This window comes from Mobula hypostoma, chromosome 2 (genome assembly GCF_963921235.1).
Source record: "Mobula hypostoma chromosome 2, sMobHyp1.1, whole genome shotgun sequence".
NCBI classification, from domain to species: Eukaryota; Metazoa; Chordata; class Chondrichthyes; order Myliobatiformes; family Myliobatidae; genus Mobula; species Mobula hypostoma.
In genome coordinates this window covers 95,958,558-95,981,495 of record NC_086098.1, presented here as the reverse complement: position 1 = coordinate 95,981,495, position 22,938 = coordinate 95,958,558, and the positions used below count along the sequence as shown (strand labels likewise).

General features: G+C 41.5%; 1 protein-coding gene across 1 annotated transcript in view; it reads left to right on the top strand.

Annotated features, from left to right (window-relative positions):
- lmbrd1 (LMBR1 domain containing 1) overlaps nucleotides 1–22,938 on the top strand; it is a 206,305-nt gene that overhangs the window by 13,283 nt on the left and 170,084 nt on the right. The window contains exons 2-3 of the mRNA XM_063040281.1: nucleotides 11,651–11,827; nucleotides 14,763–14,826. Coding sequence (XP_062896351.1) covers nucleotides 11,651–11,827; nucleotides 14,763–14,826 — 241 coding nt within the window. The remainder of the gene's footprint in view (nucleotides 1–11,650; nucleotides 11,828–14,762; nucleotides 14,827–22,938) is intronic.

Below are 22,938 nucleotides of genomic sequence, written 5' to 3'. Positions count from 1 at the left end.
GTGGTGAAAGATTGAAATTAATGACATTTTGGTATTGTTGAATAGAATTCTTTGTAGCAGTTGTTTTAAATCTTAAAGTTAGATGTTTGCATTAGATGAAAACAAAATTGCCTTTGTCTGCCGACCAGATACGCCTTAGTGGAACGTGTTACCATCTGGCAGTGGAGGAGGTCCCCAGTGGAAGTCTCTTTACTGGGGTGCTTCCCCTGTACATTGGGGACCTGGGGTGGCAGGTGTCTGAATAACAGGTTCCTGAGCAGATTCACTGACACCCCATCCAGCTGGCCATTCTGTGGGCGGGAGGAGTCGGTGTACCATGCATATACGGAATGCGAGAGGTTGCAGCAGCTCTGAATTCCTCAGAGAGCTGCTTTGCCATTCTGGCTGCAGTTTAGTCCCATGTTACTCATCTACAGGAACCCAGTCGGAAGGGGGCGGGTCAAGAGGAGTATCTCCTGGTGGGCTTGGTCCTGGGCCTGGCCAAGATGACGATTCACAGGTCTAGGTGACGGAACGTGGAGGGCGCTGCCCAGGCTGACTGCAGGCCCCTTTTCTGAAGATATGTCCGTGACCAGCTGTGCTTGGAGAGGGAGCACATTGCAGGATTTCTGTGAGCGGTGGTCTCCCTGCGGTATAGACTGTTTTAATAGATGGTAGTGACCATAGAATAATTTAAGTATAATTGTAAATATTGATTGTCTTATGTCTACGTGTTGTTAATAAACTTTTATAGTTTTGATACAAAAAGAAAGCTGAGAGGAAGGAAACAGTAATTCAAATAACCATGTGTTACAACAGTGGTGCATGTAAGTGTATCTCTGAATGCACAACATGTCAAACCTTGAAGTAGATTGACTACAGCTGCAGAGTCCGCAAACACACTGAGTGGCCACTCTGTGAGGTACAGATGGTACCTAATTACACTGTGGCCACTTTATTGTGTTGTTGTGGTTTAAAAAAAAGGAGCAAGAACATTTGTTAGTATTGCAACCTTGAATCTATTTTGTGGCACATCAATTCTTATAAGTTTGTTCTGTTACACTGAGTTATGTAGTTTTAATTTGTATGTTGATTTCTAAGGGAATTGTTTAGTATGATTACTATGCAAAAAACCTGACGAAGTAAATTAATCAGCTGAAGAATATGTGATGAAGATGCAATCAGATCTTATTTCAGTACATGGTAAAAACATTCCAAGATGTTTTATGACCCTTGTACTGTATTTTAATGATTCAGCTCTGAAATGTTGATTGGAAAAAAAGTTTAATTTTTGATTTTAATTGAAAACTGCTCAAAATATCTTATTGCTGACTGCACCTTTGTGTTAAATTGGACAAATATTTAAGGTAACTGAATATACAATGAACGCAAACAACAGGAATTCTGCAGATGCTGGAAATTCAAGCAACATACATCAAAGTTGCTGGTCCTGACGAAGGGTCTCGGCCTGAAACATCGACTGCGCCTCTTCCTATAGATGCTGCTTGGCCTGCTGCGTTCACCAGCAACTTTGATGTATGTTGCTTGAATATACAATGATATGTGTCTGGCAGGAGGAGTGGGATAGCTTTGTTTTTTTTAGATGAATTGACACTTATGTAATTAATTGCTGTTCTGTGCTTTGAATGGTTTGCATTCATGTGTATCCCCTGATTCATAGAAGATCATCAATTATAGTGTAAGTCCCTTTTTGAAGAGAGTCTAAATGGAAGGGCTTAATTTGGCCAAAGGTTGAGTCATGAGAGCAGCAAATATTGGAGCAGCAAAGGAAGAGGCCAAATAATTTGCCACCTCTGGCTTGATTCCTATCCTCTCTTTTGAAAACAATTCATCCTCCCCACTCCACCCTTAACCAAGAAGATACGGTGCAGCATCATATCAGAAATAACAGGGAAATGGGCCCTGTGGCCCATCAAGTACACACCACTGAACAACCATCCGTTTTACATTAACCTTGACCTCCGGGATGCTCGCCAACTTGTACACCATGCCAACTTGAATGTCCTGTATACAAGTTTCATTTATTATTTAGTTAGCTTTGTCAGCATTCAAACAATACCATTGTGGGGCCATTACTGAAGAGGAATCCCCGCTGCACCCAGTCACCCTGTGATTCCTGTCTCAGAGGCTGATGTCGGGCTGTCTTTCAGGAGGGTGAACCCCTTGCAAAGTAGCAGGCCCCAATGGAATACCAGGGAAGGCTTTGAAAACTTGTGCCAACCAACTGGCGGGAGTACTCAAGGGCATTTTCAACCTCTTATTCCCAGCTTCTTACTTCATCTTCCACCTTCTTCTGGAAGAAGATGGTGGCAGTGAACAATGCATCCAAGGGTGACATCCTCCAGATATTTCATGAAGCTACTTTCATTTTTATATCTTGCTCTTTCAAATGTGGTCCTGCTACTGTTGGGACTCTGGATCTACACTTTGGTGTGTTTTCAGGCCTATTGAGTAATCTGGTGCTCTGTTGTCTCCGAGAGTCTTCTGTGAGGTTTTGAGTGTGTGAGGGGATCCAGGAGTACCCCTATTAACTGTTTGGAGAGAGACATTTATCTTGATAATTTGTTTGAAAAGGAGAGAGAGACGAAGTTATTTACCACCGATATGTTGCTTTTGAAAAGAGGGAGAGAGACGAAGATTAATGGTTGGACTGTCACTTTAAGGCATCGGAAGTAACTTTGGATTTTTACTGAGTTTGGAGTTGGAGACAACACCGAGCAGCTCGTAAGTTGCTATGGTGACCGAAGGCGGTAGACACTCGATGTTATGATTTTCAGCTGGTTATTGATGTTACTTCCAAGGACAGGTTGCCTGCTTGTGCTCTCCTTTACAGACAAAGGAAGGAGGGACTCTTTGAGTGACAGGTGATGCTCAGCCTGGTGAAATAAATGGGAGGTGAGATGATACAGACGTCAGGACACAGGACACATGATCTGGACACTGAATGAGCATTGTTGTGCCCGCAGAAAAAGTGGGTTTTGGAGGATCGATCAGGCGGATCGATCCAAATTGCTATTCCAGTTTGAGGAGAGGGGGTTGACTGGTGGGGAGTTGTCTGTGTCCACCCTCGCTTGGGTGATAGCTCCACCACAGAAGACCGGTCCCCCTGTTTAAAGTCACAGTGGGTGACTTGTAAAGGATTTCGGAGGACGACGAGAAGATCGACAGTATCAGCTCACCTGAAGACCCTCTCTCCCTCTCTCCCTCTCTCCCCCTCTCCCCCTCTCCCCCTCTCCCCCTCTCCCCCTCTCCCCCTCTCCCTCTCTCCCCCTCTCCCCCTCTCCCCCTCTCCCCCTCTCCCCCATCACTACTCAACTAAATACCACGAACTGAACTTCACTCAACATCGTAAGACTGTATCTTTTTACCCCTAGACTTAAAGAAGCTTGGTTTTTCATACATATATATTCCACACACTTACTTTTATATATAATCATTACTAACCTGTTCCCTGATTTATTTACATTTATATTACTGTATTGCGTAGTTACTAATAAATATTAGTAGTTTATAGCAATACGAGACTCCAAAGTGGTTTCAATTTCTGCTGGTTCTTTATTCCCGTCACGGGGTCTGTGACAAGTGAAACTTGTGGCTTTGAGGCCAAGAAGCCAGGAGGCAGGTCGTGAGCTTACGATTGATTTTATTTCTCAGTGATTAAAGAGCTGAGGAAGATTGAAATCATTGAGGTGAGATGTGAAGGCAAGTTGCTGTTCAGTACTGTCCACCAGCTTCTTGCCGGAGGAAGGTCCCTGTGTCCAGCTGTTCTCCCTCTTCCCCGATGGTGCCTGATTCCATGGTTGTGGTTTGTGGATTGGACTCTGTAGTTCATGTTGTGATGTGTTTCTGGTTTCTCATTGCTCTTTTTTTTTAATATATTGCTTTTTGGGGAAATTTGATCAGGGTGCCCTGCAGATATTGAACAACACAACCTTGGATTGGCCTGAACTGCATTGACCTGAATATGTCTGACAACACACATAAAATGCTGGAAGAACTCAACAGGATAGGCAATATCTCTGGAAAATAGGGAACAGTCGCCATTTCGTGCCAAGACCCTTCATCTTGTGTTTGTGAATATGACTGGACTCTTTTGATTTTGTTTTATATTCTGTTTTTTCTCACTCTTTTTTGCCATTTGTGCTATTTGACATTTCTTTGCACGTTGGGAGGGGATTTAATTGGCTCCATGGTTTTCTTTGTTTTGTGATTGTCTCTAGGAAGACAAATCTCGTTGGTAATAAATGTACTTTGAATCTTGATTCTGGCTTCTTTCCCCCCTCCTTTCCAGCTCTGATGAAGGGTCTCGGACCGAAATTTTGACTGTTGTTCATTTCCATAGTTGATGCCTGACCTCCTGAGTTCCTCCAGCATTTTCTGTGTTACTCTGGATTTCCAGCACCTACTTGTGTTTGTGTTGTTAATAAACCTGATTCTGATTCTAAAGCTATGTCCAGTTCGTACCAGCACAAGAATAAAAAAAAGTTATCTTGCAGTATAAATTGCTTTGGGATTAGGCATTGAAGCAACGTGGATGACAATGGGGAAGAAAGTATACTTTGAGCAACACACATCAAAGTTGCTGGTGAATGCAGCAGGCCAAGCAGCATCTATAGGAAGAGGCACAGCTGACGTTTCAGGCCGAGACCTTTCTAATGTTTCAGTCTGAGAAGTTCAAGGTGTAAAAAGAAATTGAGAATTTGCCCTTGGGTATTTGGGATTTAGGCATGCGTTACCATATCGGTGGTTCCTTGATTCCTATTCTTGTACCCAGTCAGGAGAGGATTGCTTTTATAACAAGTCCACGCTGCTGTGAACAGTAATGTGATCTCATAAGCCGAACAATTTACCATGTAGTGTGAACAATAAGACCATTTAAACGACACATTCACAGGAAACAAAATTGTTCCCTGACTACAAATGGTACTTTAATAAGCCTTATTGTATCTCAAGCTGCAATTGTGAATCTGCTGTAACAGAAAAGAGCTGGTATAGCAGATTCCACTTGATTTAGTGTCGTTGTCCTTGATCTTTAATATTTTAATGCACTTTTCTGTTCAATAGTTCTTAACTGGTAGTGCATTACTAAAAAAAATGCTAATGTTTGAAATATTTATTGCAGGTTTCCACTATTTGTTCTGCTGCTCAGTAGAGCACAGATCATAAAATTCTTTAATAAAGGGCAATAATTACAGAGATACTTCACTTTAAACTGTGATCTAAGACAAAAGTCTATCAAATAATCTTGGATAGTTACTCAAATTGGGATACAAATAGGCAATCATTACTTGCAATTCAACCTAATGTTCTGTAAAGCACTCCTTGTTGGATTAAATTGAATCTGGCACAATAGATGAATGACAGTGGTCCTATTAAGATTATAATAGCTGAATGATCCAGTATTAAGTATAACTGTTCCTAAAGTAGGGTGGACTACCGCTTTTTAAAATGGTCCAGCTAAGGAAAATTTGAATAAATCATTGGGATATTAATAATGAATTCTCCATTGCAGCGACTGAAGCTGGAGCGTGAGTTAGTATATTTAGTAATTTAGAAAGTAAGCGAAGAAACTGCTGGTGCTCTGGCAGAGATTTTTTTGTATCTTAACCATAGCTGAGGCAGCAGAAGGCTGGAAGGTGGCGAATGATGTTGTGCCTTAAGGATTGCAAGACCAAGACGGAACTACAGATTTAAAGAAAATATTAACTCTGTTTGCAGTGAACCTAACATTGGTAGTGAGGATATTTGCTGAAGGTGATTCTGAGAGACAGGATCCATCTGGATTTGGAAAGGCAAGGACTTGTTGAGGATAGTGTGCATGGGAAATTGTCTCATGAATTTGATTGATTTTTTTTTATTACCAAGAGGAATGATGAAGGCAGGGCAGGAGATGTTGTGTATGTGGATTTCATCGAAGGCTTCTGATGAGGTCCTACATGTTAGGCTGGTTTAGAGTTTAGATCAAGTGAGAACCAGGGTGACAAGACTAATAGGATCCAAAATTGACCTAGTAGTGGAATGTTGCTTTTCAGACTGGAGGCCTGTGATCTGTCATGTTTCACAGGGATCAGTGCTGGGATCCCTGTTGTTTGCTATGTACGCTCAGGTTACATCCACACTACACCGGATAATTTTAAAAACGAAGCTTTTTCTCTTGGTTTTGACCCTCCATCCACATTGAAAAGGCGTTTTCATCCCCCAAAAAAGGAGCTTTTCTAAAACACTCTCCAGAGTGTGTAAATTTGATAACGATTGTTGCGCTTTGCAGTGTGGACAGGGTAAACGGAGATATTTAAAAACGCTGTCATGACAACACCACAACAACAATGGTTTTTCTGCTTCTCCTTGGTGCTGCGCAAGTACTGCCGGATGGCTGTTATAATGCGCGGTTGGTGTGAACGGCTTGAGAGTTAAATTGTAAAGTGAGCTTTTTTGACTAGATCCCCTAAATTGATTTGATTGAGTCTATCTTTAAAAATATTAATGCCAGAAATTCTGCGCAGGTCTGGCAGCAGAAGATTCCACTCTCTTGTTGATCTTGGGTAGAGGACGGCTTGATGCGCATGTTGTTTACTTTATTGTCTACGTTAATAGCTTGTTTGGAGTTAAACATCTCCACGTTCTCCACTGCTTTGCTGACTTTGTAGTCGTTTGTAACTCGCAGAAACAGCTGGACTTCATTGTCTGTCTAAATGAAGGAGTCCGGTCTGCTTTTTTCAACGGAGGTTTTCTTTGTATTCCTCGAAGACATTGTTGAAAACTTTCTTTTGCTGTTGTTGGTACTCTAGTTTTTGACCAATGGAAATAGCACAATGCCGCCGCGGAAACGTAAGTATTATACCGTTTCCTCTTTGCTCGTTTTCTGTAGATGTGTCTGCGCATGCCCAGTTGGAGTAGATTTGCCCAAATATCCATTTTAATGTGGACAGAGATATTTTGAAAAACGCCTAGTGTGGATGCCTATTGTTTTTACTCAAAACCGGCATTTTCAAAGTTATCCGGTCTAGTGTGGACGTAGCCTCAGAGGCCGCTTCATATGTTACACATGAACACCTGCTCGATAATGTAAGTATCTAATCAGTGAACCTTGCAGCAGCAACTGGATGCTTAAAAGCATGCAGACATTGTCAAGAGGTTCAATTGTTGTTCAGACTGGAGAAGAAATGAGATTTAAGTGAATTTGACTGTGGAATGTTTGATGCCTGACAGAGTGGTTTGAGAATCTCAGAAACTGTTTATCTGGTATTTTCACACATAACTGTCTCTAGAGTTTATAGAGAGTGGTGTGGAAAAACAACAAAAAAAAATCCATTGTGTGTCAGTTTTGTGGGTGAAATGCCTTGCTAAGACAGGTCAGAGGAAAATAGCCAGACTGATTCAAGCTGACAGGAAGGTGACAGTAACTCAAGTAACCAGGCGTTACAACAGTGCTGTGCAGAAGAGCATCTATGAATCTTGAAGTGATGGGCTACAGCAGCAGAAGACCACGAACATGAAGAAATACACTTGGCTCTCATTGCTATAGTTTGAAGTTCCCACATACTTCAAAAGGGCAAGAATTATACCAGTGCCCAAGAAGAGCAGGGTGAGCTGCCTTAAAGACTAGTAGCACTCTCATCTATGGTGATGAAGTGCTGTGAGAGGTTGGTTATGGCTGGAAGAAACCTGTCTCAGCAAGAACCTGGACCTACTGCTATTTGCCTATCGCTACAATAGGTCTACAGCAGATGTGATCTCATTGGCTCTTGACCCAGAACTGGATCACCTGGACAATACAAATACTTAAGTCAGGATGTTGTTTGTTGACTGCAGCTCAGCCTTTAACACAATTATTCCTATATTTCTGATCAAAAAGCTCCAGAACCTAGGCCTCTGTACCTCTCTGTGCAACTGGATTCTTGACTTCCCAACTAGAAGACCACAATGTTTGCTGATTGGAAATGATATCTCCACCTTGCTGACAGTCAACACTGGCTCTCCTCAGGGATGTGTGCTTAGCCCACTGCTCTACTCTACACCAGTGACTGTGTGACTAGGCACAGCTTACATGTCATTTATAACCATGATGCAACTAATGGCAGAGTTTCAGATGGTGATGAGAGAGCATACAGGAGTGAGATATATCAGCTAGTTGAATGGTGTTGTAGCAACAACCTTGAACTCATGTCAGTAAGACCAAAAGAACTGATTGTGGACTTCAGAAAGGGTAAGATGAGGGAACACACGCCAGTTCTCATAGGGTGATCAGAAGTGGAAGGTGAACAATTTCGGGTTCCTGGGTGTCAGTATCTCTGAGGTTCCAAGCATATTGCTGGCACAACACAAAGATGGCATGATAGTTGCTAATTTTTATTAGGAGTTCGAGGAGGTTTGGTATGTTACCAAAGATGCGCGCAAATTTCTACAGATGTACCATGGAGAGGATTATAACTGGCTGCATCATCGTCTGGTATGGGGGAATGGAGGGTACTACGCAGGATTGAAATAAGCCACGGAGAGTTGTAAACTTAATCAGCTCCATCAGGGGCACTTGCCTCCATAATATCCAGGACATCTTCAAGGAGTGATGCCTCAAAAGGACGTCTTACATCATTAAAGACCCTTATCACCCAAGTCATGCCTTGTTCTCATTGTTACCATCAGGAAGGAGGTACAGAAGCCTGAAGGCGCACACTTAACGAATTAGGAGCCGCTTCTTCCCCTCTGCCGTCGATTCCTGAATGGACATTGAACCCATGAACTCAAGCTCAATACTTTTAATTCCTATTTTTGCACAACTTATTTAACTATTTAAAATGTATATTACTATACTTCAGTTATTTCTATTATACATTGTACTGCTGCTGCAAAGAAAACAAATTTCACTACATATGCTGCTGATATTAAGCCAGATTGCGATTAGTCGCTACTTTATTGTGTATCTCCTGTATCTAATAAAGTGGTCGCAGAGTATACATGTAGTTTGCTTGATTCATACCTTTTTGTGGATGATATCAAAATTGCTGCTCTAGTAGATGGTGAAGAAGGTTGACTTGGATTTAAATCAACTGGGAAAGGAGGTAAAGAAATAGCGGATGGAATTTAATTGAGACAAATCTGAAGTGATGTATTTTGAGATGGTAAACTGGGACAGGACATACATAGAGAATGCCAGGGCCCTGATGAGTTTTGTAGAACAGAGATCCCAGTGTTGGAAGTTAATATTTTCCTGAAAGTGGCAACACAGGTGGACAGGTAGTGAAGAAGGGGCATCAAGTACAAGAGATGCAGTATCATGTTATAGCACACAAGATATCGATGAGGCTGCATTTGGAACATTGTGTAATTCTGGTCACCATTCCATAAGGATGTGATTAAGCTCGAGGATGCAGCGAAGGTTGACATGGATATTGCTGGAAGTAGCGCACTTGAGTTTTAAGGAGAGACTGGATAGGCTGGCAGTGTGTTCCTTGGAGCAAAGAAACTGAGAGATGACCTTGTAGAGGTTTATGAAATCATGAGGGGCATAGATAAGATAAATGGTTGGAGTATTTTTTACACAGGATACAGGAGTCTAAATGTAGAGGACATTGGTTTAAGGTGATGGGAAATAGGTTTGAACAGAAGGGGCAAGATTTTGACGCAGAAAGTGGTGGTTGGAATATTTAGAAAATATTTTGGACAGGTACATGGATAGGAAAGGTTGGAGGGATACAGGCAAAACTAAGCAAATTGATCTAGCAGAGGAAGGCACCTTGATTAGCATGAATTAATTGGACTGAAGAATGTGTTTCAATATTGTATGACTATGACTATGCAGTATGTGATTTTTCCCCAATGCAGTCAATTGGAATAAAGTTAAAGATAGAACAAATGCTGATACATTGTAGATTGATAATGCATTGGACAGATGCATTTAAACCCAGGCATCTCGAAGTTTGAAATCCTATATTTTTTTTCGCAAAAGATGCTGCATTTGGTGATTATTCTTTGTGTTTCCCATTTTTGTGTTCTGGATTCTTACATCTTTAGATTTTGCTTATTTATGTTGTTTAATCAGCCCTTTTGTAGTTGTGATTGGGACAAGAACATATAGCTGGTGCTGATTTGGGGTGTGAATTTGCTCTTTTAAGTTTGATTTTGCAATAATAACATCCCTTTTGGATGAATAAACTCTTTTCAGGCTTCCAGCCGGGTACAAGGATGAAGATGAAAGAGTATATCATTGAAAAATCGGTTATAATTGATACCTATACCTGGCTGGAAGTTCGAGAAGTTTATTCATTATATACTCCAGGAAAGCACCAGATCCTTTTAAATCCTTTTGTATTTACATCTTAATGCAAAAAGGAGGCTATTTTGCATTGACAGCTGTTATACTTTTAGAATCAGAATCATGTTTATTATTACGACATTTTTCATGACATTTGTTGTTTGCTAACAGCTAACGAATAACCGACCAAAGTCATATTCAAAAATACTATTTTACACAAATAAACTGTTAGTAATACTTCCTTTTGTTTTAAAAATGTATTAACATTTTGATACTGTGCATCAGCTTATCAGCTACAGACCATAGGCGCATAATATGCAGGAAAACCCTGCAGTTTGGGCAAACGAAATTCACCCCTGCAGATTTGACAAATTACTACCCAAAAATTTGAGATATGAATTGAAATTTGCTATAACAGCATTTATGTGAAGGAGAACAAGTAATTAAATACATTTTTAAAAAAAAACTCTCATTTCTTGATGCATACATGGACGATGCATCTTTGAATTATGGAAATTTGCGATACAGATTCCTTTCTAGGAATCTAACACCCCAGAATGCAAGGGTTGCAAGTACTAGGTAGTGAAGTGGTTAGGTAGCTTGGTGGTTTAAAAATAACAGATCAGCAAAAGTGCTCCAAGCAAGTCTTTGAGATGTAGAAGGAGATTGGAACACCTAGAGGAAAACCTCCAGGATTTGCACTATGACTGGTAGGGCACTACGGAGAGTAATGGAATAGAGGATCCAAAGAGTACAAGAGGACAGCTTGTTGAAAGTGGCATCATAGCTGAACAGGGTATTTGAGAGGGTGTTGAAGCCTTTATCAATCAGGATTTGGGACATTATGCTCTAGTTCTAAAAGTAATTTTTGTGGCTGCACTTGGAGTACTGTATGGTTTTGGTTGCCCTGTTATTGAAGAGGCATATTTAATAGGCAAAAGCCAGAATAAGAAGGTTGGGGGGAAGGGGAAGGGGAGGAGTACAAGTGGGCAGGTAATAAGTGAGACTAGATGAGGAAGAAGGTCCATGCTGGAGCGGGGGGAATGAAATCAGAAGCTAAGAGGTGATGTGGAAGAGGTAAAGGACTGACGAAGGAGGAATCTAATAAGACAGTGGATCATGGAAGAAAAGGAGGGAAGGAAACCAGGAGTTGATGGACAGGGGAGGAGAAGGGAAGGGGTAAACAAAATGATTATCTTGGTTATCTGAAATTGTTCATTTCGATGCTGAGTCCAGAAAGCTGCAATGTGCCTTGATGGAAGGTAAGGACACAGAAAAAAAGTCCGGAATTGTCAGCCAACTTGATGCTCAAGATCAAATTTGTTTTACAGCCTACATTTGGTTTCTCCAGTGTTGAGATCTCTTCATTTCCAGTGATACTTTACTTGTGTCTTGCAGGCAATTCTAGTATTCTGCTGGATATATATCCGCCGATACCAGAGTCAACAAGAAAGTGAGGTTGTCTCCACCATAACTGCAATATGTGCACTTGCTCTTGCACTGATCACTTCATCGTTGTTACCAGTTGATATATTCCTTGTATCTTACATGAAGGACTCCAAAGGATCTTACAAGGTACATTACTTCTATTAAACTTGCTCAACAGATAAATTTAATTAGTATATAGAGACATTGAAAATGTACAGTAATTGAAATATACTTCTGGAATTATAACATCTATGGTGAAATTACTATTTCCAAAACTCAACTTAGTATTAAAATAGAACAATTCTTTCATTACAAATGGAAACTTACTCAATCCGTGTAATATGTTGACTCCTGGTAAAGTAATCTGGGTGGTCCCATGCCTCACAGCACGACATTTATTTTGTTTTTGGTTCCTTAATTCCTTGAGGCCCCGTTTCTATTACTTTTGCATTCAGTGAATTTCCTAGAGTATAACCACTGTCTGGTTTTACTCATAATTTATCTTTAGCTGGAAATTTTATAAAGGTATCTTACATTCTCTTTTGCGAATACCTTCCCCCTTTCTAAACCAGTTGTGATGTTGTATATGTCTTTTTCAAATTGCTTCTCAAGTTTTTTTTATTGCAGGATGAGCAGTTCTATGGAGAGGAATAAACAGTGCCCAACTTTGTTAAGTGCTACATCTGGTGCATCTTCATTTGCTTTTTCTGTTAATTCCTCCTAGAGCTTGCAGGCAGCAGATTTTCTTTCCAGATTTACCCAATAGGTTGATGGATTTCATTTTTAGAATTTACAGGTTTGAGTTTGACTTACAAATTTGTATCATCCCGTTCACCCCTTTTCCCAATTTCTGGAATATTATGAGATTCATTTTTTCTTTTGTATTTAATCATATTTAGCACTGATAGTGGCATAATTTGATAACTAAAATATCTGGTTTACGAAGAGTATGGAGTATCAAATATGTTAAGCGTTGGTATAGATTCAATTATGTGTTTGGAATTCAGCAAGATATATCGTAATTGACTTTGTCATGATCTAGTTGTTACAGGCTTGGTGTTTATAATTAGAGACAACCCCAAATTTGGGGCAGTGGTAATTTGCCCTTTTGGAATTTAAAAGTCATGGCCAAAAATCTGAGATATGGAATAAAATTTGCCCTTGTGAAATTTCTGGGAAACAAAGTGAATAAATAAAGTCAAGATGCAAACCATCTGCTGAGCATACAGCTCCACCCCTCTATAACATGGGTCACCTGTACAAGACAATTTTATAAGAGGTTTGGAAGTCATCATCAGGATAAGACAGCATCACCTTTTGAGTACACACCCATCTCCCTCGTCTGCTAAACTGGCAATTTATTAGTTGTACTTAACACCACTGAGAATCATTATGTATGTAATTTGCAGAGCAGCTGAGCTTAATTAATTGGCAAAGAACATCTTATCAAGAGCACACAACATGCTTTTGAGCTGCTGAAATATTCTGAGATACAATACTAAATGTATTATTTAGGTACTCTGCTTGTACAGATTGCAATATCTTAATTGGCTTTTAGAAGTTGCACTCAGCGGTTTACATTATTTTAACCGTCAATCAGCAAGATTCAGAGATTAAGAAGAAAATTAAAGCAAATGTATGAATGTACAAATAGCTGATTTCACCTAAACAAAGAGTCAGCAGTTAGATCTACCAGGAGGATGATGATGTTAATTTTCTAGTTTTGGTATACCATCATGAAATCACATCTGAATGTGAACCACTGAGTCAGTATGTTAACTATGGGCATGATAAAATATTTGTCCTTTTATTTTATTGTGTTTAATTTTTGTTACTGGCTTTGAGTCATTTCTTTAAAATTCAATTTCTTGTATTTTTAACGATTCAAGTTCTCCCAGGATTCCAGGCTGGTTTTAGTGTGAGGTGATAATGAGCTGTTCACTACAATGAGTCACTTTCTGTGGTGATATTCGGGTAACAATGGCCATGTGTTTTCCACATGAATATGTGAACATGTGGAAAAAGTCAGCTTTCTGTTTGTATCTGGCATGGTGTTCCAGCTGTATCACTATCTTTAGAATAACACCTCCTCCTCCTCCCTGTCATAGTGTTGTGGTAGTTTCTCTTGGTGGTGGAAAGAAAAACATCAACTAACATAAGGGAAATAAAAACACCTAAAATATTCCTGCAACACAAACTGCTGGAGGAACTCAGCTCGTACCCCACACCTGAAAATTCCTCTCTACCTTCATCCAAAAAAAAAATTAATGATGTAAAGTAGACTTTGCAAAACCAGTAAAGTTCCTACATTCTGTGTAATGCTGAGGAACTTGTCCACTGTTAATTTCAGCAATTTATATTTTTAAATGTGTCAGATTCTAGAGAGAGTTAATTTCAGAACATAGTTTGTGCACTCTGTTTTTCCATAACTTGTATCTGTATTCACAAGTTCTGTTTAAGTTATCCATCATTGAGAGCTGTGTGTGCACTAATCCTATTATCCTGTCCTTGGCATTTCAAATGTTAATCTGAACATAAACAGTATGAGAGTACTTGCTTCTCCAGCTCTTCAGGCATTTAATTTCAGATTCCAGTCACCCTCTGGATGAAAAAAAATCTTCCTTAAAGACCCCTCAACTTTCATTAACCGACATGATCCAGATAATTTGTTAACTGACTCGTGCAATAAGTTAAACAACTTGGCTCTGGCGCTTCATGTACTATTATGCCATTTTGTTATGGAAACCTCTGTTAGGGGGAAATGCTTCTTATTAATTATCTTTTTGGCTTTTATAATTTTTTAATATCTCAATTATACACACCCTTGATCTTCACTGCTCCAACTAAAACAAGCCTAGTTTATCTAGGTAGGCACATACAGCACGCCAGATATGGAATGCGTCATTCAGTATGTTTTTTCTGAGAAAATCTTTGTAGTCTTGGATATCACATGAGCTTCTCTGACAATGTTGGAGATTTAACCATTATTATTGGATTCTGAGTGTGTTGGTATTTGAATAAAATAAATTTTACTGGACCAATTTGTTTCTCCTAATAACCCCAACTATTTTTTTCCTTAAAGGAATGGGCAGCAGATAACATCACGAGGAAGAATATTGAAGACACTGTCTTGTATGGATATTACAGTATGTTATTTTTTACAATTTTTTTACTAAATTTAACTTGTATTCTTTGAGTTCAGCACAATTGCCCTTTGTAGCACTTGTTCCGCTTACAAGGATAAGTGCCAGGAGGGAGATCAGTGGGGAGGGATGGGGGGGACGAATGGACAAGGGAGTCGCGTGGGGAGCAATCCCTGCGGAAAGCAGGGGGGGGGAGCGAAAGATGTGCTTAGTGGTGGGATCCCGTTGGAGGTGGCAGAAGTTACGGAGAATAATATGTTGGACCCGGAGGCTGGTGGGGTGGTAGGTGAGGACCAGGGGAACCCTATTCCTAGTGGTGTGGTGGGAGGATGGAGTGAGTGCAGATGTACGTGAAATGGGGGAGATGCGTTTGAGAGCAGAGTTGATAGTGGAGGAAGGGAAGCCCCTTTCTTTAAAAAAAAGAGGAAATCTCCCTCGTCCTAGAATGAAAAGCCTCATCCTGAGAGCAGATGCGGCAGAGACGGAGGAATTGCGAGAAGGGGATGGCATTTGTGCAAGAGACAGGGTGAGAAGAGGAATAGTCCAGATAGCTGTGAGAGTCAGTAGGCTTATAGTAGACATCAGTGGATAAGCTGTCTCCAGAGGCAGAGACAGAAAGATCTAGAAAGGGGAGGGAGGTGTCGGAAATGAACCGGTAAACTTGAGGGCAGGGTGAAAGTTGGAGGCAAAGTTAATAAAGTCAACGAGCTCAGCATGCGTGCAGGAAGCAGCGCCAATGCAGTCGTCGATGTAGCGAAGGAAAAGTGGGGGACAGATACCAGAATAGGCACGGAACATAGATTGTTCCACAAAGCCAACAAAAAGGCAGGCATAGCTTGGACCCATACGGGTGCCCATAGCTACACCTTTAGTTTGGAGGAAATGGGAGGAGCCAAAGGAGAAATTATTAAGAGTAAGGACTAATTCCGCTAGACGGAGCAGAGTGGTGGTAGAGGGGAACTGATTAGGTCTGGAATCCAAAAAGAAGCGGAGAGCTTTGAGACCTTCCTGATGGGGGATGGAAGTATATAGGGACTGGATATCCATGGTGAAAATAAAGCGGTGGGGGCCAGGGAACTTAAAATCATTGAAAAGTTTAAGAGTGTGAGAAGTGTCACGAACATAGGTAGGAAGGGATTGAACAAGGGGGGATAAAACCGTGTCGAGGTATGCAGAAACGAGTTCGGTGGGGCAGGAGCAAGCTGAGACAATAGGTCTGCCAGGACAGGCAGGTTTGTGGATCTTGGGTAGGAGGTAGAAACGGGAAGTGTAAGGTGTGGGAACTATAAGGTTGGTAGCAGTGGATGGGAGATCCCCTGAGCGGATGAAGTCGGTGATGGTGTGGGAGACAATGGCCTGGTGCTCCTTAGTGGGGTCACGATTGAGGGGTAAGTAAGAGGAGGTATCCGCGAGTTGTCGCTGTGCCTCGGCAAGGTAGAGGTCAGTACGCCAGACTACAACAGCACCCCCCTTATCGGCGGGTTTAATAATAAGGTTAGGATTAGTGCGGAGGGAGTGGAGAGCAGAGCGTTCCGAAGGGAGTGAGGTTGGAATGGGAGCAAGGTGCGGTGAAGTCGAGAGGGTTGATGTCCCGTCGGCAGTTAGCGATAAAGAGATCCAGAGCAGGCAGAAGACCAGAGCGGGGTGTCCATGAAGAAGAGGAGGGTTGAAGACGGGAGAAAGGGTCATCGGTGGGGGTGGAAGAGTCCTTGCCGAAGAAGTAGGCTCGGAGATGGAGTTGGTGGAAGAAGAGTTCCGCATCATGGCGAACACGGAACTTGCTGAGGTGTGGGCGAAGGGGGACAAAGGTGAGGCCCTTACTGAGGACAGAGCGTTCTGCCTCTGACAGTTGAACCTCGGAGGGGATGGTAAAGACCCGGCACGGATGAGAGCTGGGATCAGAGCGGGGAGGGGGGAGGCTGGGGGTGTCAATGGAGAGGGGAGGACAACTTAGGTACTTGACTTTGTCATTCATTCACAAGATGTGGGCATTAGTGGATGAGCCTTTTTTTTTCTTTTTTCATATGCATATTTCATTATCATAATTTTATGATGAGAGCTACCAGAGTGCCTGCTTCAATTTGATGTGATTTAAGAGTAATGTATTACCAGTGAGGTAAATATTATTGTTAAATCTTTGAGAGCATTTAGATTTATCAGTAGTAAATGGAAGGAAAATCCTTGATTCTTGATATTGTCTTGTAGACATCTTGCCTTAGAGACATCTTGCCTTAGGGACCACTTGGTGGAAAAGAAGACTTCCGATGCATCTTTTATAGATAGTATACCATTTCTTACCTATTTTCTGAATTTCTTCCTAAGGAACTAGTATGGATTGTAAATGAGAGAGTTCCTGCCACAATCTTCATTATTTGTTTTTGTTGGAAATTCACCTTACACAGTTGATGTTTCAATGTATGCAAGTTTGAAAAATGCAATCGAAGGCTAAAAATGCAGAAAAAATTAAGCTGAACCACAGAAAACCAAATGTAAAAGACCATAGCCATCAAACCAGGTTAAATTCCTTCCAGTGACATTGAATTCTTGGAGTTTCATTAATGTTAAAGGGCACTTCCCACTTTTAGAGTCATAGAAAAGTACAGCACAGAAATGGGCTGTTCAGCCAATCTAGTCTGTATCAAACAATTTAAACTGCCTTCTCCTATCGACCTGCACCTGGACCATAGTCCTCCATACATACCCCTAAGGTCCATGTACCTATCCAAAATTCTCTTAAGTCTTGAAATGGAGCTTGCATACACCGCTTGTGCTTGGTAGCTCATGACCCTTTGAGTGTAGAAGTTTCACCTCATGATCCCCTAAAGTTTTCACCTTTCACCCGTTATCCATGACCTCTGGTTCCAACCTCAGTGGAAAAAGCCTGCTTGCATTTACCCTATCTATACTTCTCATAATTTTGTATACCTCTATCAAATCTCCTCTCCATCTTCTACATTCCACGGAATAAAGTCCTAACCTATTCAGTCTTTCCTTATAACTCAGGTCCTCCAGAACTGGCAATGTCCTTGTAATTTTTTCCTGTACTCTTTCAACCTTATTTACATCTTTACTGTAGGTAGGTTACCAAAAGTGCACACAATACTCCAAATTAGGCCTCACCAATGTCTTGTACAACTTCAACATAACATCCCATCCCCTGTATTCAATACTTTGATTTTTCTCGATTGTGTTTCCTCTGTTAGTTTGAATCCAGTAGGTTTTAAAAACGGGCCTTTTGGCCCACTGTGCCCATATTGCCCTTTGTGACTACTTCTTCTAATCTCATTTACTAGTGAGATCCCCTTTTACTGGTTATCTCTGGAAACATGGCTCGTTTGCCCCTTGCTAACAGCGGCTGGATTCTGCAGCATTTCTCAGGCTTCGCATGTCTAGGGTGGATATGACTTTGGTCCTGCCAGATTTGTGAGTTTGGGTGTCTTGTCCACCCAAACCTCATCCTTGTAAATGCTGTATAATTTACTAAACCCCCTCCCCCAGCAATTGCATATCAGCAAGAAATAAAAGATCTGTCCTCATTGGTATACACAATCCCAGTGAATCTCCACTCCACCCTCTCCAGCACAATCACACCCTTTTGTGTGGTGATTAGAACTCGCAAGATGTGGTTTAACTTTAATAAAACTGTGTTATGACATCCCATCTCTTACATTCTATGCCAAGACTAGTGAAGACAATAATTCCTTGCACCTTCTTCACCTTTTTCAACTGTGCTTTTAATGTTATTGATCTATGGACCTGTACCCAAAACCCTTCTGTTCATCTGTGCCCTACCATTTACTGTGTATGTCCTCCCCTTGTTTACCTTCCTAAAATGTATTACATTTCAATTTTCAGGATAAAATGACATTTGTGATTGCTCTGTTCAACCTTCTGCTGAACTGTATCATTTTGTAGCCTTTTGCAACCTTCCTCACAATCCACTGCACTACCCCTGAACTCTTAATTTGTAAAATACCCATTTGTTGTATTTTTTTTAACCTGAAAGGCAGCTGCTGTCAAACTACATTTGTCAAATCCTACTTTGTTTTTGAAATAATCTCTTTCTCTCAATTTAGGACCTCAACTTGTGAACCATCCTTATCCCCCTCTGTGACTACCTTGAAACTTAAAGAATTATGATCACTTTTTGCAAAATGCCCACTGATATTTCTACCATTTGTTAGCTTCATTTTCCAATATTAAATCCAGCAGAATCATTTTGGTTAAAACAAACTCTTGGATAAACTTTATAAATTCTTTCCTATCTAATCCCTTTGCGTTCAGGAACTTCCAGTCACTATTAGGGAAGTTAAAATCCACAGCTGCAGCTTACTGCCATCATTTGACTTTGTGATTTGTCAATATAATTGCTCCTGTTTCTCTTGCTGATTGTTGGGGGAGTCCTGTAATATAGCCTTAGCAAATGATAGCCCATTCTTATTCTGTTTTTTCCATGGAGCTTCATTGGAAAAGTTTTTCAAGATGACCCTGCAGTAATGTTCTTCCTAATCAATATTGCACTTCTTCTTTTAGCACCTTGTCTTTCATGTCTGAAGCCTCTATTGCCTGAAATGCTGAGCTGGTGTCCTGGCCTTCTTTCATTGTTGTTTCTGTGATTGTAATTACATATTTCTGTGCTGATTAATGCTCAAAGTTCATCAGTTTTGCCATCTGATTCCTTGCATTAAGTAAATACAGTTTAACCTATTTGCTTAAATATGCCAATGTATTCTTTCTACTAATCCTCAGTTGGTTTATATTCTGTATTTTATTCTCACTCTCCACCTGCAGTATTACTGTTTTGCATGCCATCCCCTTGCCATTTGAGTTTCAGCTCTCCACAGCTGCATAAGCAACCTTGTTTTAATGTTGTGCACCATCTCAGTTTGGGTGCAATCTGTCCTGTTGTAACAACCTTCTGTTTTGCTCTTTAACCTACCTAACTAAGTTCACTTTGCAAGATCAGATCTCCCTTTGTACCTATGCTTACCAGTGGCTGGTCTCCATTCCATCTGAGAATGTCTTGCAGCATCAAATGGCTACTCCAAGGAGGCAATATACCATTAAGAAGCCTTATTCACTGCAGAAAGGCCTTTCGCTTCCACTGACCAGTGAGTTCCCTCCCGCTGCAGTTTTCGTAGTCTTTTTTTCCTCTCCTGCTGTACAATACTGTGGTGCCACAAATTTGGCCAGTGCTTCTTTCCCCAAAGGGGACCCCACCCCCCAGAACAATATCTGAAATGCTATACCTGTTTTGCAAGGCGAATGGTCACCAGGTATTCTTGTTTGCCTTATGTTTGGTGATCACCCATTGCCTGTACCTAAGGTGTGACCAACTTGCAAAATGGTGCTATCCACAATACTCCCAGTGGTGCAGACACTCTGCAGAGTCCATCCACAGTCTCAGCTGTGCTGTGATTTATTTGTCACATGCACATCAAAACAGTGAAATGCATCAACATATAGTGAAATGCGGTCAGTCAGGAGCTGCAGCTGGACACATTTTCTACACACATGCTTACCACCTGCTCTGAAAGTTTTCCTGATATCCCATATTTCTGGGAGCATATCATAGCCCTGACTGTTCCTGCTTGAATTCCTTAATAGATAGTGTATTAAAAGCAGAGATTATTAGGTTCGTGATTGGTAAGGGTGTTAGAGTAATGAGAATGTGGAAGGATGGAGTTGGGGGAAAAAAATCAACCAAGATTGAATGGTGGAAGAGATTTAGAGCTGAATTGTTAATTCAGCTCCTGTATTTTACGTGGTCTATCCGATCAGCAGCATCAACAGAGCTTTACCAAGAGGGATTTCTCGCAGGTCAGCTGTGGTTATTTAAAGAGGTTGCATCGAGAGCGTTTGTCCATTGTACATAGCCTATCAGTGGTGTCAACAGAACTCAAGGAACTAAATAAAAGTTCAGAAGGGATAATTGGGGCGGCCATTGTACAGGAGTAGACCAGTGGCGAGAGTAGAAGCGACAGGCTTTGCCTCAAAGGAGGCTTCGACTCGGAAGAGGCATCGGCTCTATGTAAAGCATCTGTTAAGGTGTCCTTTTAGTTTTTTTCCCCCTCTTACTGTACCATTTAAATGGCTGTGGTGTACTCTTCGTGCCAGATGTTGGAGAACTGGGAGACCCAGAGTCTTCCGGGGAATTACATCTGCGTGAAGTGCACTCAGCTGCAGCTCCTTGAAGACCGTGTTAGGGATCTGGAGCAGCAACTGGATGACCTTTGGCTTGTATGGGAGAGTGAGGATATAATTGATCAAAGTTACAGAGAGGTAGTCATCCTGAAGTTGCAGGAGACAAGTAGCTGGGTGACTGTCAGGAAAAATGGAAATAGGCAGTAAGAGCAGAGCACCCCTGTGGACATTCCCCTCAAATACAAGTATACCACTTTGGATCCTTTTGCAGGGGATGACCTTCCGGAAGAATGCCATGGCGACCGGGTTACAGGCACTGAGCATGGGTTTGTAGTGCAGAAGAGAAAGAGAGCGAAGAAGGGAGCGGTAGTGATAGGGGACTTGATAGTGAGGGGATCCGACAGGAGATTCTGTAGTCGTGAACGGGACACCACAATAATATGTTGCCTCCCAGGTGCCAAGATCCGGGATGTCTCAGATCGTGTTCACAACATTTTGGAGAGGGAGGTGGAGCAGCCAGATGTCTTGGTACATATTGGTACCAATGACAGAGGAAGGAAAAGTAATGAGGTCCTGAAAAAGGAATTTAGAGAACCAGGGAGAAAGCTGAGAAGCAGGACCTCCCAGATAGTAATTTCTGGATTGCTATCTGTGCCATGTGCCAGTGAAGGTAGAAACAGGATGATCTGGCAGATGAATGTATGGCTGAGGTGGTGCAGGGGCCAGGGCTTCAGGTTGTGGATAATTGGGATCTCTTCTGGGGGAGGTATGATCTCAAAATTGACGAGTTGCGTCTGAACCCGAGGGGGACCAATATTCTCATGGGCAGGTTTGTTAGAGCTGTTGGGGAGGGTTTAAACTAACTTGGCAGTGCGGTGAGAACTGGAGTGAAGGTACTAAGGAAAGGACGGATGGTAAAAAAGTAAAGATAGCGTGTAGTTACATTGTCAGGAAGGGCAGGCAGGTGATGGAGCTTAGTTGCAGCCAACTGGCTGAGTATCAAATCATTAGGGATGCAGAGTCAGAAAGGACAGCAAATACGGTACTCAAGGTGTTGTATCTAAATGCACGTATAAGAAATAAGGTGGATGATCTTGTTGCAGTATTACTGATTGCCAGGTATGATGTTGTGGCCATCACTGAATTGCGGCTGAAGGAAGGTTGTGGTTGGGAGCTGAATGTCCAAGGTTACATGTTGTATCTGAGGGATAGCAAGGTAGACAGAGGGGGTGGTGTGGCTCTACTGGTAAAGAATGGCATCAAATCAGTAAAAAGATGTGACATAGAATCGGAAGATGTTGAATCCTTGTGGGTTGAGTTAAACTGAAAGGGTAAAAAGACGTTGATGGTAGTTGTATACAGACCTCCCAACAGTGGTTGGGAGGTGGACCACAGGTTACAGCAGGAAATAGAAAAGACCAGTCAATAGGGCAATGTTATGGTAGTCATGGGAGATTTTAACATGCAGGTCGTTTGCGAAAATCAGGTTGGTAATGTATCTCGAGAGTGAATGCCTAAGAGATAGCTTTTTGAGCAGTTTGTTGTTGAGCCTACTAGGGGATCAGCTATACTGGATTGGATGTTATGTAATGAACCAGAGGGGATCAGGGAGCTTAAGGTAAGTTTTTTACGCGGAGAGTGGTGAGTGCGTGGAATGAGCTGCTGGTGACGGTGGTGGAAGCGGATACGAGAGGGTCTTTTAAGAGACTCCTGGACAGGTACATGGAGCTCAGAAAAATAGAGGGCTATGGGTAACCCCAGGTAATTTCTATGGTAAGGACATGTTTGGCACAGCTTTGTGGGCCGAAGTGTCTGTATTGTGCTGTTTGCGTTTCCTTTGTTTCTATGAACCAGTGATAACAATATGATTTTGTTCAATTTGAAATTTGATAGAGAGAAGGTAAAATCTGATGTAGCAGTATTTCAGTGGAGCAAGGGAAATTACAGTGGCATGAGAGAGGAGTTGGCCAA